Source organism: Theobroma umbraticum, unplaced genomic scaffold (assembly GCF_002168275.2).
Source record: "Theobroma umbraticum cultivar Fairchild unplaced genomic scaffold, ASM216827v3 scaffold_95.0, whole genome shotgun sequence".
In the NCBI taxonomy this organism is placed as follows: Eukaryota; Viridiplantae; Streptophyta; class Magnoliopsida; order Malvales; family Malvaceae; genus Theobroma; species Theobroma umbraticum.
In genome coordinates this window covers 9136559-9152212 of record NW_018397257.1, presented here as the reverse complement: position 1 = coordinate 9152212, position 15654 = coordinate 9136559, and the positions used below count along the sequence as shown (strand labels likewise).

Here is a 15654-nt window from a genome sequence, read left to right as displayed (position 1 = left end):
TTAACTTGATATAATTCAAAAATTGTAATTACCCAAATCCAAAATTATTAAAACTTTATTTTTATCTAAACTAAATTGTTACTTAGATGTAACAAAAATTAATTCAAAGCCTAGTGATCTAAGTACCTAGCCCTAAATCCTAGCTCAATTTCAACCTTGAATAAGCCATTGGCAGAATCATCATAAAAGAGATAGCTGAGCTGTGGTCTTTGGGTCTTGGACAATGGGCCTATCTTCGAGACCATAACTTACCAAGTTACAAAATCCAACTGTTTAGTGAGAAAGTCGAGAGCCGAAGCATGCAAAGGCACTGGCTCTGCTACGACACCGAAGGCTTTCTTTCTCAAGTGTTTAATGCCACTACCTCATGTCTCGAGGTTCTTTTGTTCCCAAACGGCTCATAACCTTCAAGGGCAAACTTCAGATTGAGAACAAGGAGAACCCAAGTGTTTATATTTGAGAATTGAGAGACTCCTTAAAGAAGAAACGGTTGGGTCAGCATTTCAAAGCAGGATGGCTGATGGGTTTCCCCTTCATGGAGATTATATTTTTCACGCTATTAATCGTTTGAGAAAACTTAAATTGAACAAACGTGCTCCTTGAGGTAAATTACTTTCTCAGTAATTAGACTAAAACTTTGGGTTTTTTATATAGTTTCTGTGTGATTGCTAAGAATAATTAACTAAAAGAAAAAGAAAATTTTGTTCCGAAACAAGGAAGAGGCTCAATCTCAACTATGTCAAATGGTTTCATGGAAATATTCTTTTTTATTTTTACCTTTAGGAAATCCCAAATGCCGAAGAACTTGTAATTTAAAATGTATAGTTGTTATTTTGGCTACGTTTGAGTATTGCTATGCCAGCATGTTGAAACAGTATCAATGCCGGAACTTTAATGATAATGAAAAAGAAAAAAAAGAAAATACTAGAAAAGGCATTGCATTTTCATTAGTTGAGCACTTGATCACACATACACATATATGTATATCAGTTTATTCGTAGAAACATATTAGCTTCGGCACTAAAATTGGAATTTGCTTGACCCCTTTGAAAAGATGTGCGTTTGTACTTGTGGGCAGGTGGATATAACTCTGGGGATTTTTTTACTTCTGATAAGTGATGGAATTGGTGATTAGAGAGAGACCATACTGGCCTAAAGAGTCAATGCCGACTCTCCTTGTAAATGAAACTCTTCTGTCCGCCACCTATTTACATTTTGTGGCTAGTCGAAGCTTTTGCTGGAATTGTTCTCTTTTGCCAGCAAATACATAGGTTGCTTTATGCATGATTAGCTTTGTATCCGCTATTTATATATGTTTGCTGGGTTGAATGTACAAACTATAGAACTTGAATTAGACCTAGCAGGTGTGTCTTTGTGAATCAAATGCTGTGATTTTCATGTGTAAATAAGTATGTGAATGTTATGTATATAAAAATTCCTCAATGAAATTCAAGCGCCTAATGACATGAAATCACCTCTGTTTATTTGCTTCTGCTGTTTTAAGTCTACACTGCCCTCGCAGCTGCAACCCAAAAAAGAAGCCATGTCAATGTAGTATGCTTTTAAATGATGGAAATATCCCAGAAAAGTGTGATTGAGAAACCGTCTACAGTTTGATTGAGAAAAGGGGTGCCTTGTCCATCGTAAAATTAATACATGGAGCTGACAGTGAACCTGAAAACCTACTTGATGGCATGTCCTCTTCTTCTTCTTCTTCTTAACCCAAAATAAGAAACTGTTTTCTTCGTTTTTTCGACAGTGCATGCGTATGTCTTCTAAATACTTAGCTGAATTGACTGCTTACAAAGTGAATAAAGATAATTGAGTTGAGTGTGTGCGTTTACCAAAAAGCCATTAACAAAAACTACAAAATGGTAGTATTTTCCTGAGATCTTTTTATTTCCATATGACAGATTTTGAGCTGCCTAGCTGAGTTGGGTACACTTATGTATATAGGTAAAATAACATACATACATCTAGATGTGTGTGTATGTATACATCTAGATGTGCATTTGCTCGTACATTCAAAAGAAATACGAAAAGGCGCACTATATCATTCTTAGAACCTAAAACAAGGGTTGCAGCGATTTCTTTTCTTTTTGATTTTTTGTTTGTTTAAATTCACATTATAGAACAAGCATGAGGATTCTCATCACTAAAAGCTGAACCATTTTGGTTACCAAATATAGTTGAATGAGCAGGGTGGTGATAATAGGCAGGATCATTGCTATCATATCCATGCTTATAGTAATTGTAAGAAGATGAAGGCTGGGGTGCATAATATGTCAAGGGTCCATTGCATTGGTGTTGATTGTAGTAGTGATTAGCAAAACTGTGGTGTTCTGGATTGTAAGGCAACTGCCACAGCTCAGCTCGCCTGCCGGTTTTCCGGACGGTTTTAAGAACCTTTTTCTGGTCAGCCCATCCGGTGACCGTCACCTTTTGCATTCCGATATCAATGTCAACTTCGTCAACACCTGCGTGTGCACATGGAAATCCCTAATGTTATAAATTGAAGAATTCTTAAATACAAGTGAAAAATCATATAGAAAAACTATAACATTGATTGGTGTTGATAATTTGTGGTACCAACCTTTAACTTTCTGAAGAGCACTTTTCACCTTGCTTTCACAGCCAGCACAGTCCATATGAACTCTCATCTCTATGATCTGAGAAAATAAAACCAATTAAATGAATTAGTACTGACGGGATGATAATTGAGATGAAAGTAACTACAAGAAGTAGAATAATTGAAGTTGTTTAAGTAGAATAATGGAACAAGAAACAAATTAAGACATTTGCTTACCGTCATTTTGCTTGCTTGAAAGGCTTAGAGAAATCCAACTAGCTATCTGAAAATTCTGGTTTGCAAAGTGTGTATATGATTTACTTCCAAGGTGGATGATACATGCATATCAAAGTCTACTTCCTTATATACAAACCTTGGTCCCTCTATGATAATTGTTCTCAATTATTTTTTGTTTATGTTGGTATGCATAATGTATGATTAATGCACCGACTTTTAAACTCTCAACGGTCTTGCAGGGGAAGATGTGGGATCTTGAAGCAAAGTTAAGAGAGGTGGGCAGAGAGCTTTGAGAAGGCAAAGCCACCTTGCTTTGCATGGGCATCCGCACTTTCTAAGATAAGTAACATGTTCTCATCAACACGGGCGGCGTTGACTTGAACATTGTGGAATGTTAAATAATCAGCTCCACGTGAAATTAGCTTAAGCTGCCATGGTTTCTCTGGACAGAAAAAAGTTCCAAGAAACCTTTTTTATTCTACGAGTTCTAACGTGCGGTAATGATTAATGAGATTAAAGAAAAAAAATAGCCAAAATAATTTAGAAATGTTCGTGAGTTGAGTTTAGATTGATTTTAAATTGGACTTTATTGCATCGAAACTTAGATAATGACTGTTCATAGCATATTAATTATATATCAACCATCTCGTACAAAATAATTAAATAAGGCAATGTAACTTTGCCCATTGGACATGGAATGTATTGAAAAGAATAGGTTGTGAGCACCTAATCCAGGTCGTGTTATTAACTACGCAGGATATATCAAATTGGTTTTTAAGCTTTAATACTTTCATGAGACTACTACAGAATTATAATCAAAGCCAAAAGTTTCAATCTAGTTAAATTCAATTTTAAAAAGAAATAGATAGGATCTTCGATATAAGAAAATTTTGAGAAATTTATTAATGTGGTTGTTGCATATTTTATCAAGTTAATTTTTTAAATAATAATTTTGTGATAAAATGATATTAAAATATATTTAATCTTAACTCGATTCATATCAAGCATATCTAGAAGAGATATGCATAATTGTTAACAAGAATAAAAATATCAAAGTGAAAGAGAATATTATGTTAAATATTTAAAAAATAAAAAAATTTATAAATATGAATATTACTATCTTTGTCACGTTGCTTCTTTAGAAAGAAGATAATGTTGTTGTACTCTTGATTCTTGCTGTCACATGACCTAAGCTACAAGGTAACAGCACAAAGCATCATTCAAGAGATGAAAGATTTCTCCATCACCGTCTTGGGAGGGCTTACAGTAAAAAAGTCCAGGAGTGGTTTGAAAGTTGAAATGGGAACCTTTATCGCACGAATCATGAGCTTTAAAGATACCCAAATTAACAGCCTATCCCACTCAACAGACCTCTGATTGGATCTCAGAACACTGTGTTAGATTTGTTTTTAGTAGAAAATGTTTACAACTTTTCAGGCCCATCAGGCCTTGATCTGTCTCAAGTTCTTTGACTTGGAGAACTTCTGTTACAAGGAAAGTTGGTGAGCAAATCAAATCCCCGTAATCCTCTTAATATTTGACCAACCACAGAGCGGGCACCAATGGTAAAACCTCACATTCACTACAATGCCTGAAATCATCACAAGCCCCTTTCCAACTTTCAACCAACGCCGTATTCGCAAAGTAAACCCTTTTGTCAGCTTCAATGCTTCCCACGCCCCTTTCCTGACCAAAAGTAGGAACCCGAAGAATGATGGCTTTGTGCGTTTGTTTTTTTTCTGTCCATTACAATGCTGGCGGAAGGGGAAATGCATGAGGTGAGGCTAGGATGTGCAATACTGCTTAGACATTAGACTATAGATCTTGAACCAGTTGGTGTAATTACACAGGACAGGTTGTTCCATTGTAAAATCAGCCGGTTCTTAATATTACCCGACCTGATTTAGATCCAACCATGTGGTCATACTGATTTTAGTGGAATCTCCAACAAAGGCGTATGTTAATCAGGAATTACCTTAAAAACTGTCGAATGCAAAGGCAAGAGGAAGGTGCCAACAGCTAGATTCTAGTCGATAGTTCAGTTGACGGTTTCTCCATGGTAGCATCAAAGATTTGAAATGGAATATTGCCTTAAGCGAAAAGGGTTCAAGGATAGAGAGTTGATGGGTGGGGGGCAAAAGAAACAAACGAAAAGAAACCACTTGAGGAGTAATTGCCGCTTTGTCTCCTAAATACAGGCCTTTGACGTTGACAACAATAGTTATTACCGTAAACTGACAGGTGAAAAGCAAGATAAACTGATAAGAAACCACTTCATGTTCAAGATGAAGGACAAAAGAGAAAAGCTAGTCAAATGCTTTGAGTTGTACAAAAGCGACGTAGAGCTTAGGAGTTAACCACTAAAACAAGATTATAGGGACCATTTTTGTCTGTGACTACTGATCTGTCTTTCCTGTCTTTCAATCTTTTGGACAACTTTTAGCTTCAATAGAGAGCACCACTGTTTTTCCTACTTTTATTTACATTCAAAAAATAATAACAAGAATCAAGAAAATTGGGTTACTACTGAAATGGGGAATAATCAGCAAAGATACAGTTCTGAAAAAAAAATTGGCAAAGAAAAAGAATTGCATGAACTCTTGTTAAATCTCAATCTGAAGGAATGGAAATCGTTCTAGAAGAGAGGCTAGCAGGGCTATCCTCGCAAAGACTGAGTGCTCTCTCCAAATTGGCAACAATGTCCGTCATATTAGGTCTCTCCTTTCCCTCCAAATTCACGCAATGCATAGCTGTATAAGCCATCAGCTCCACAGCCTCAGCCTCGTGAATCTCTGGCACCCCAACCCTTCTATCCACCACTGCTCGGAGATCCCCTGCCAATATCCTCGGGCTGGCATATTCTACCACCCCCATTGGCCCTGTCCCATCTTCTTCACTTTTGAAAACAGCTTTTCTTCCTGTCAAAAGCTCTAACAACACCACCCCTAAGCCATACACATCGCTCTTTGCTGTCAGTACATTCAATACATAGTATTCTGGATCAATGTATCCAACTGTCCCAACTGCCCTGGTTGACATATGTTCTTGATCAGATTCTGGTCCCATTAATGATAGACCAAAATCTGAAACTCTAGCTGTCCAATTCGCATCTAATAGTATATTTGACGACTTGATGTCTCTATGAATTATAGGTGGTACGGCATAGCTGTGAAGGTACTCAACCCCTCTTGCTGCATCTAATGCAATTTTGATCCTCATTTTCCAGGAATTTAGAATGCTACTACCCTTTTCAATATTGTCCTTTTTATGTAGATGATCATAGAGGGCGCCATTGCTCATGTACTCATAAACCAAAAGCCTCTCATCATTTTCTTGGCAGAATCCAACTAACCCCACTAAATGCTTGTGGTGAAGACGTGATAACAACGCTATTTCTGAATCAAATGCAGTTTCTTTCTCTTGGAATTTCTTCACCTTTGCGGAAGTTTCACCTCTTTTAATGGCAACTTCACGACCATGAGGAAGTTTGCCTTTGTAAACCACCCCAAAGCTCCCAGCACCAATCCTGTTTTCCAGCGAGAAGTTGTTAGTAGCATTAGAAAGCTCTGATAGTGAAAAAAATTGGGTTTTCTCTGCATGTTTTGATGATGATGACCCACTTCTCTGGCGTCCTAGTCTCTGTGAGCTGTTGCGCCTGATGGAAAAGGATCTTAAAGGTGGAGCGATGGAATCATTATTATCCACAACAGTCGTAATTATATTGGCACCTGTAAGCGTGGGTTGCACAGAATTATGTGTCCTGCAAAGCAAGAAGCCACATACTCCTGCCCATAAACAGTAGAAAATAGTGCAAATCCCTGCAAAAGCTCCGATTGATCCTACAATCAAAAATGCCAACGAAAGCCTGTTAATACCTTTCCTTGCTGGAGAAAATGGCTGCAATCCTTGTGATGGGAGTGGTGCTAAAATTGGCGTCAACGGCACTGGAATTGGAAGTTCAGTCTGGCATGATTTGCAAATGTTCCCTGAACCATCACACAAGGTCTCAGAATTCAGATACGTACCACAATTACATGAAGCCTGAACACATGGACCTGGAATTACCATTCCCAAAGGAAGATCACTTGTCGAATTACTCCCATTAGACCACCCAGGACCCCAACAAATCATTGTTAAATTCCTTGTTGCCAAGCCGCAAATAAAATTCAAACCAGCAACAATTGACTCAAATGAAACGCCTTGAACTGCATCATAATCAAATTTAGATCTGTTATCTCCTCCCCAGCATAGAACCAATCCATTTCTTCTCCTAATACCACAACCCAAATTGCTTCCCAATGAAAGACCTGAGAACTCAAAAGCTGAACTAGAAGGAACATCCAGTTGTCCGGACTCATTATTCCCTCTACAAACCAAGAATCCTGTCCTGGTCAATCCACAAGCATGAGAATCTCCAGCAACCAAACTTGACATTGACAAGTTACCATACTGTCTTTGGATTTCAGCTCCAATCTTATTACCACCCCAACAGGAAACTGTGCTATCATTCTTCAAAATCCCACAAGTAAAGCCACTCCCTGATGTGATTGCACGAAACTTCAAACCTAGCCCCGGTGACGGAAACGGAGAACCACCTCCTCCTCTCCAGCATCTAGCTATACCAGAATCCACCTCTCTCGCACAAACCTGAGCATCACCAACCGCCAGGTCAGTCAACGGGACATTGTATTTGAAATAAATACGCTTCGGCCTAAAACTTGAATTCATTGAAGTTTTAGTCTCCCAACAGAGGATGCTGAATCCACCTGACCTGAGGCCACAAAAGAAGCTTGTGCCACCAGAGATTGCTTCGAATGATACGTTTGGCAAAACTGAAATGTTGAGTCCATTTTGGTAGCACTGGACTCTCTGTGTTGGCTCACCAGCAATGATGCCGCAAATTGTACCCGTGCCAAAGGTGACAGCCACCGTGGAGGCCGAGCCGAGGGCAGCAACAACAGGACATTCTGTTGCTAATGAAATGATGATAATGGTGGTGAGGTGGAGGGAAATGGTGAAGGAGAAGGGTGTTAGGGTCATTTGAGAGATGGTAGTTTCTTGTTGTTTCTCATCGAAGAAGAGTATAAAGAAAAAAAAAAAAAAAGATCAGAGGTGAGAGCACGATGGGGAATGATAAAAGAGAGTTGAGTAATAAAACAACACAATACAATTCATACAAGTGTGGAGCGTGTGGTCCCGTGAAATTGGTGTTGTTGAGAGAAGAGGGCACCTGGTGATTCAAAACTTTCAGAAATTCATTCTATCAAACATTACTTTACAAAAGGATATACACTTCAATACACTGCCCTTTTCCACAGACCTCAAGTAACAATCTTTCTCTGCCCTGCTAACCCTTCCTGCTTGCAGAATTTACAGTTGGGAAACCTTGTTAGAGTACTTTAATCATAGTTCCCACAACAAAAAGGAGAGAAAATGTTGGTCACTAATTTTCTAGGATTGATGGGGATAAAGAATTACATATAGTTATATGGGGAATACAATTTAATGCAAACAAAAGAAAGAAAGAGATTAACTTGGATTTTATTGGATGATCATCTTTATAACTAGCAATCAATTCAATCTCACATAAGCGCAAAGACAAAAAGAAAAAAGAAATCTTCCTTGTAGGTTAGCTTTTGTTGGTATACAGGAACAGAAGGCCAGTTTGGTTTATGGTCTGTTTTGATTGTTGGGTGATCTGTTTAGTCACGGGGCTAACCTCGAGAGCTATTTTTTAAACTAGTTTTAATGTACTTGATGTCAGTATTAGAAGGACGTGATTCACTTGATGTGGAAAATTAGCAATTTAACAGATAAAATACATTGTTGTGACTGGTCAGCCCCCATCAAAGAAACTGTTCTAAACATATCAGAAAGATAAACTTTTATTTATTTTTCTTTTCCTTGAACTTGGTCTTCTACCTTAGAATGCCTACACCTGGGTTCTTTAGTTTAGAGTGTGTAAACACAGCTGGTTCTTGAAACGGCAGAATAGCCAGATTAGGTATTCAAACAAGGAGACAAGTCCGGTACCCAGTGAAGCATCATAGGAAGGCAAAGCTCAGAATCTTTTAGTCTTTTTTCACAAGGTGGAAATTAAATTAAATTAAATTAAGCAGTCCTAAACCCAACTTAATTTTAAATTTCATGGAAAACAACAGGGGCTTCCATCACATCATTAAGTGTCAAAAAGTATATGGTCGTTGGTATACGTTAATGAGGTAATCAAATCAATACAACACCCGGCAGACTAATAAGGCCAAAGCTCTTTACCATTCTGTCATTCACGCCACCACCCAATTTACAGCTTGAATCAAACTCCCAGGGTTTAGAAGCAACTCAGAGCTTTCAATTGTGGTCCTGGCTCAAATAAAAGCACAACTTCAAACTTTGGGGCTGCCAAATACTCATATATAGCCTTAAATCAATCCAGAAATGACAAGGTTTTCATTAATCCGTCTGTCTAAAGAAACACAACCGTTCCCTTGATAGAATAATGTTATTCCTAACTAATCTGATTGTAAATGCAGTGTATACGTTGACCATACGCCAGAATGCTAAGATATGAGCAGCCTTAATGGCATTAATCGTATCTTATTTCGATTCCAATTTCAGCAACAGTAAGCTGACATGGGACTTGCACCAAATAGTAGGATACAAGGAAATGAAACTATTCAGACTCAGATTTCAGCCCAAGCTTAGCCTTCAAAAGGATCTTTTTCGTCTGCATCGGCTGTCATGCTATTGTCAAAAGTCTCGTATTGATAATCCTCATCAAGATTTTCCATAGTTCTTCCAAAAACAAATGACTTTGTCCCCATTGTCGTAAAAGGCATCAGACCAAAAGCTCTGGCAGTCTTGATCTCCCTGGCAACCTTCCTCTGCGCCTTGGCACTAATACGAGTCTACAAGATGAACTAAAAGGTAAAAATTAAAGGAAATCCATAAAATACCATTTGTGACGCAAACCAGATAAATAGAATAAGCACCAAGACTTACCGAGCTCCTCTTGATAATAATTCCACCCTCTGTTAAGAAGTTTGCCAGGAATCTAACATTCTGCCCAACATGAATTATTACGTATACTTGTAAGTAAATGCTGATAACTGAGGGAACAACAAGGTAGAGATAGCTTGAAAGAATATTCGAAAAGTTACTATTACAGAGAACTGAGAAAAGAATAAACTGGTAAAAGATTGATTCTGCATCCATAAGAAAGTTTGCTATCTTAGGTGATCAATTAGATCATGTGCCACTTCAGCCAAAGAAAGGCTAAAACTCACATTTGAACTATTTAGTTTTTGAAGCAAGGAATCATAGAATGTCAAATTCACCAGCCCTTTTCCCTCCACCACATCCTCTTCTTTCTTATTCACCTTACATTACAGCATTTAAAAAACAGGAGTGCACTTCTGTTTAGACTCAAAAAAGAAATGGTGATGCTAAATTTTGATACGCTCACCCTGAAATCAGCTTTTCGCAGAACTTCCTCTGTAGTTACTTCAAATGTGGGCATTCTGAAAGGTTTACGTATTCCTGGCCTTCTTAGATCAAGATCCTGCATTAAACCACGCAGAATTTGAATGACAAAATTGTATTGACATACCAAACAACAAAACACTAGAGCAGCAGCAGAGTACTAATTCCTAATTATAAAGATTTCAAGACACTACAAAGCCTAACAAATCTGCACATTCAATGTTTTCTTTTTCCAATCAAAGTTCCATGTTACTGGTTATGATTAGTCATTTTGCATGTATCTACTCTGACAGCTTATGTTTTTCTATCAAATATTGTTTTTAAACAATGAATAAAAACCTAGTTGTAGTCTGTGAAAGCCATCTCATAGAATGGCAGCAGGTTTTTCTCTATCAGAAGTATGCATGTTTTAAGGGAGCAATATGGTGTTGCAGACTTTTGTGCTGGTTTGTTTAATAGATTGGGTTGAACTACTGTTTTGTATCCTGGTGATTTCTAAGGAGATGTAGATAGAAAGAAACGTAGGCTCTACGTCTATCCTTGGTTTCTTAAGAATTATTAATTTTATTCACCAAAATGACTTTTATGACCACCCATGCACTTCATTTATCTCTGCAAGTATAATAAATCATGCAAAATGATTCTCTAAACTGAACTTGAAGCGTATCACCATTCTAAAGTGCTTCAAAATATCACTTAAGAACACATCCAGCTATTAAGAAAAGAAAACAATTAGTGGAAAAGGCCAGGAATTACAGATTAAACACGTAAGCATAATAAATCAGAAACTTCTCTAAGTTTTAGTAACCAGTCATTCATGAACCTTGGAAAATCAATATTTTTCTAACTAGTCGTTCTTCAACACCCTTTAACCCCATTCCTGCATCATATCAATTCATCCTTTACTTAACTCAATCAGAATCAGAAGCCAAACACCAATGTCAAAGTTTATTCATGAGCAAGAAATACGGGCCTGACAAATAACAAGATCAAAATTTTGGCTTCAGTATTTCGAAAATCCTTCAACACAAAATTAATAAGAAGAAACAAAGATAAGCTTACAAACACACCTTAGTTTCATACGTCGATCCAGGCGGAAAGTTAGCGTCCGGTCTAAAAGCATAATCATCCTTATCAATTTCATCCATATCAAACTCAAAATAAGTGGCTGCTTCCTTCAATTTCCAATCCATTCCATCTGATAACGTATTGAAACTCTCATCCAAGTCATCCAATGACGAAAATGGCCCATCTTCACCACCCAATCTCGGACTATAACGGTTACGTGCCCTCCCAAGTTTATCGAGGTTTTCGTAAAAAGATTGAGCCTTTAAACTATCCCCAGAATACCCACCAAAAATCCTCCGTTCAAATTCATCAGCTGACTCGAATGAATTGGAATTTGGCTGCTGCCCATCAAACCCATTTCCTGTTTGATGATAAACAAATTAAAAAAAAATTTGTGATCAAAGGGAAAACTTTAATGAAATTTGCAAAAGAAGAAAAAAAGGGTACTTGAAAATAAACCTGTTGAGAGAAATCTGACACTTTGGAGATGTTGACCTGGGCGCGATAAGCCACCTTCAAGTGAACCCAACAGAACTCGAGCAATTCTCATTTCTGGTAATAACAAGCTCAGAAACAACCATAAAAACAACTACAACAACAAAGAAGAAGAAGAAGAAGAAGTGAATCTCAAAAACTTGGATTAATGGAACTTTGTAGGGTTTTTGCCTTCTGAGGTTTTGGGTGCTTTTTCTTTTTTGGATTAATGTTGCTTTTCGTTTCAGTTGGGCTCTGTAGGCCTGGAAGATGATTTTTGTTGAACCAAGGCCTTGAGATAGGACCATTAGGATCTCATTATGAACTGAGCCTACACAAAAAGGCCACTAAAACAACTTGATTGCTTTTCTTCTTAAGTAACTAAAGTTATTCTAAAATAACTAAATTCTTTTTTTTTTTTTTTGCCAAATTCAGCGTGTAGTGTCTATAGAAAAAAGAAACTACAAGGTAGTCTCTTTTCCCTTTCTTGAGGGAGTATGGTACAAGATTTATACCCAGATTTTGTATTTTGTATTGCTTTTGTCTCAATTGAGGAAAAATAATAAGGAATAAGAAAAGAGAATGGTAGCCAACTTTGGATAGAATTAGAAAGGGGACGAGTATCCTTCCCTCTAAAATCTGTGTTTGTAATCCTTCCAAGTTCCAGCTGATCAAAACTTTATTTGCTGCCAAAATGAGTGTTATAACTCAAATCTTTACTCCAATTTGTATCATCTCCTTGCCAGATGCTACTTTAGTTAAGCTCAAGTGACAAGATACAATTAATATTATTGTCTTCCTTACTAAATTTACTGAAAGTGTAGCTCAGTAGGGACATAGCTGGTCCTAACTCCTAAGGTGTGCAAACTATGAGATTAGTTCATTTTCAATCATGGGAATATCTTCTGCATTGCCTAGAAAAACAAGTTGAAAATGCTTTTAAAGAAAGCTAGCAAGGTCTAGTATATTACTTATTATTATAGTTAACATGATGCCATTCTTTAGAACAATTGACCTGATTAGTAATACTTTGAAATCTTTTTGCTCTTATGAAAAAGTTAGCACCAAATGGAAACGTCCATCAACCCAAGTAGCTAAATTAAAAAGGGATTTCAGTATGAGACTGTACCCAAATATGCTTATTTGTAGTATAGTGGTTTTCAGCCTCATATTTCAGTGGAAGGTTGAATATGTTCAGGGGAATCTTACAAATCCAGCAATCCATCAAACAGGGGGAGCTGCTTCCCCTTGATAAAATAATATGTATTGGTCCCCCCACACACCGACCCATTTTCCATCTCTCATAATTTTCTCTCCCACACCTTTCTTTCTCTTTCTTCCATTGGGAAAAATGGTGTCACATCAATGATCAAGTGCCATCTTATCGTTAAAGTTCGAAACAAAAAACACTGCTTTGCTTGCTATTGCTTGCTATCTTCTTTCCTTTTAGTGGGTTTTCCTTGAGTGATTTACTTTCAAGCTGCTCAAGTCAATCACATTCTTCCCCCATCGCAATCCTACAATCAAACCCAATATACCTTGATATACACTTGAGAGTTACACTTCTAGAGTGTGGACAAAAAACTGGGTATTTGTAAAGATTTTTGGATCTTTTGATTGATGTGGGTGAGCCCTGATTTGTTCTCAAATACATAAACCTACCCTTTTTTTTTTCTTCTTTCATGATCAAAAACAGAAGCAAAGTGTCTGTTTCAGTGTGACCATATAAGAATCAATAAGACAAGTGGAAGGATGGAATGGTCATTTGATACCCTAGATCATCTAAAATGAAAAAGTGAACACTTTTTAATCAGCATCTTTTCATGTTTACAAATAAAGTAGTATGAAGTATTCCATTAAAAAGGAAATAAAAGAGGGTCAATTCACAAAGACAAAATATGTGATGAGCAAACATACATGCCTTTTGAAGACTACCATTGGGTTGACACTGCAAGCAAACCTACCCTTTTCATTTTCTTTTCTCCCACTTTGTTTTATATAAGATTTAAATGAATTAAGTTACTCGTGAATTTTGATTAAATAAATAATCGAATTCAAATTCAAGTTGCTGGAGTAATTACTCTGAACCGATTTGTGGATGCAAACCACACCAAGATAAGCAAGTAAATTTTCTAGCATCCAATTACTCAAACATGTTTTATGATAAATAAATTTACCATGACATTATCCAATAAATGACAAAAGCTTGGGAAAAAAACAGAAGAAGAAAAATGGATTTCTATTTAGGACCAAAAAAACCAAACACCTGGCCTAATGGCAACGGAAAAGCCGAAAGCAACATCCCCAGATTGTGTGTTTGTTTGGTCCGGGCTCAAAACGGAAGGAACACAACGTTGAAGGGCAACATTTTATGGTGTCGACCAAGTATTCCAATTCAAGCAAAAGCTGCTTTCTGCAGAAAGTGAGATCCAACAAAAGCCATAATCACTTGGGTCTGCCCCTTCCATTCCTTTCCGCCTCCATTATTGCTACCCTTCCTCCCACGCGCTCAAGCCTCTTGTATTCGCACCCCACCTTTGTTAGTAGAATAAAATACCAGCGGCTCTTAAATTTTAATTAACATTTTACATAAATTTATTAATATACAAAAATAATTTATTTTAAAAATTATTTTTTATTAAATATATAAATTCATCTTTTATAATTTCTTTTATTTTTTTTAATTTATTAACGTAATAATTTTTTTTAAATAATTTTATTTTTCATTAATTTTAAAAATTATATAATGTGTAAGTTATAATTTTATTTTGAAAATTTTATCTTATTAAACAAATCTTTTCCCTCTTATGTTTTTTCTCTCAAACAGCTGGTCGACGGCACGACCAGCCACCTGTCGATCAAATTTGATCATACATGATCAAATCCGACTAGAACTCGAGTTGCACTCCTTTGACCTATGGAGCACTCGACGGTGCTCTTCAAGTCAAGCGAGTTGAATGCTCCCTAGGCCAAAGGAGCACCAATTTAGTGCTCTTTTGGGAAGGTACCCACTGGTCGATTTGAGAGAATAGCAGAGAGAAAAAAAAATATTTTTTAGATATTTTATATTTAAATATTTAAAGTGAAAAAATTTATTTTGAAAATTATTAAATCGTGTCTAATTATAATTAAAAATTAAAAATATTTAAGTATTTTATATTTATTATTATTATTATTATTATTATTATAAATGAAAACAAACTAATCCATAATAATACGTACACGTCATAGCATAAACAAACAAACTTCCCGTAACCATTCCTTGGTTGTTTTCCCTTGGTGAGGAACGGGAGTGGGGTTTGGTACTTCATTGAGGCTGGCAGCAAGTTGGGTTAAGTAAGTCCAAACAAGCTGTCACGAGGCGAGAGCTTTTCCCCTCCACGTTGGCCCCTCATCCTGCCCCTTTGCCGATTGAGAAGCTCAAAGTTGAAAGTGATTGGGGGATCGGCCCCAGCATCCGTGGCTATCTAAATTATAGAAGAGAGAGGGGATATGAGGGCTACGTGGTCAACTTATTTTTTTTGTTACTGTTTTTGTTCGTATAGAAAAAGAATAGTTATAGTCGCAAGTAGAAAATAATAAGTAGTTGTGGGTTCTCATATGGTTAGACACGAATTTGGTAGGACCACTTGGGCATTTCAGCTTGTGAAAAAGCATACTAGAAATGGTTGACTTATTGTACACATAACCCAAAAAAATATTCTCACTACCTAACTAAATTTTTGCTAACGTTTTAAAGGTTCCTTTTGGTTGGACTATGGAATCCATTGATTGGGTATTCTCAGATTGATAAGTAATTATTTTTTTCAACTCTTTCTATGCGTACA

General features: G+C 36.8%; 2 protein-coding genes and 1 pseudogene across 2 annotated transcripts; all 3 read right to left on the bottom strand.

The window, feature by feature from the left end:
- Positions 1–1888: 1888 nt before the first annotated feature.
- On the bottom strand, positions 1889–2895 carry LOC110412782 (Heavy metal transport/detoxification superfamily protein). Its single transcript, XM_021423404.1, has 3 exons — positions 2807–2895; positions 2594–2669; positions 1889–2477 (listed from the first exon to the last, which is right to left on the bottom strand). Exons 1-3 carry the CDS (start codon positions 2810–2812, stop codon positions 2122–2124), a joined length of 438 nt encoding a protein of 145 aa, XP_021279079.1. The 5' UTR covers positions 2813–2895; the 3' UTR covers positions 1889–2121.
- Positions 2896–5255: 2360 nt separating this feature from the next.
- Positions 5256–7928, bottom strand: LOC110412638 (putative serine/threonine-protein kinase-like protein CCR3 pseudogene; annotated as a pseudogene).
- A 1304-nt stretch (positions 7929–9232) lies between these two features.
- LOC110412299 (Ribosomal protein S18) lies at positions 9233–12126 on the bottom strand. Its single transcript, XM_021422829.2, has 5 exons — positions 11813–12126; positions 11356–11714; positions 10269–10364; positions 9806–9865; positions 9233–9711 (listed from the first exon to the last, which is right to left on the bottom strand). The coding sequence occupies exons 1-5, from the start codon at positions 11901–11903 to the stop codon at positions 9505–9507; spliced, it is 813 nt and encodes a 270-aa protein (XP_021278504.1). The 5' UTR covers positions 11904–12126; the 3' UTR covers positions 9233–9504.
- Between the last annotated feature and the right edge of the window lie 3528 nt (positions 12127–15654).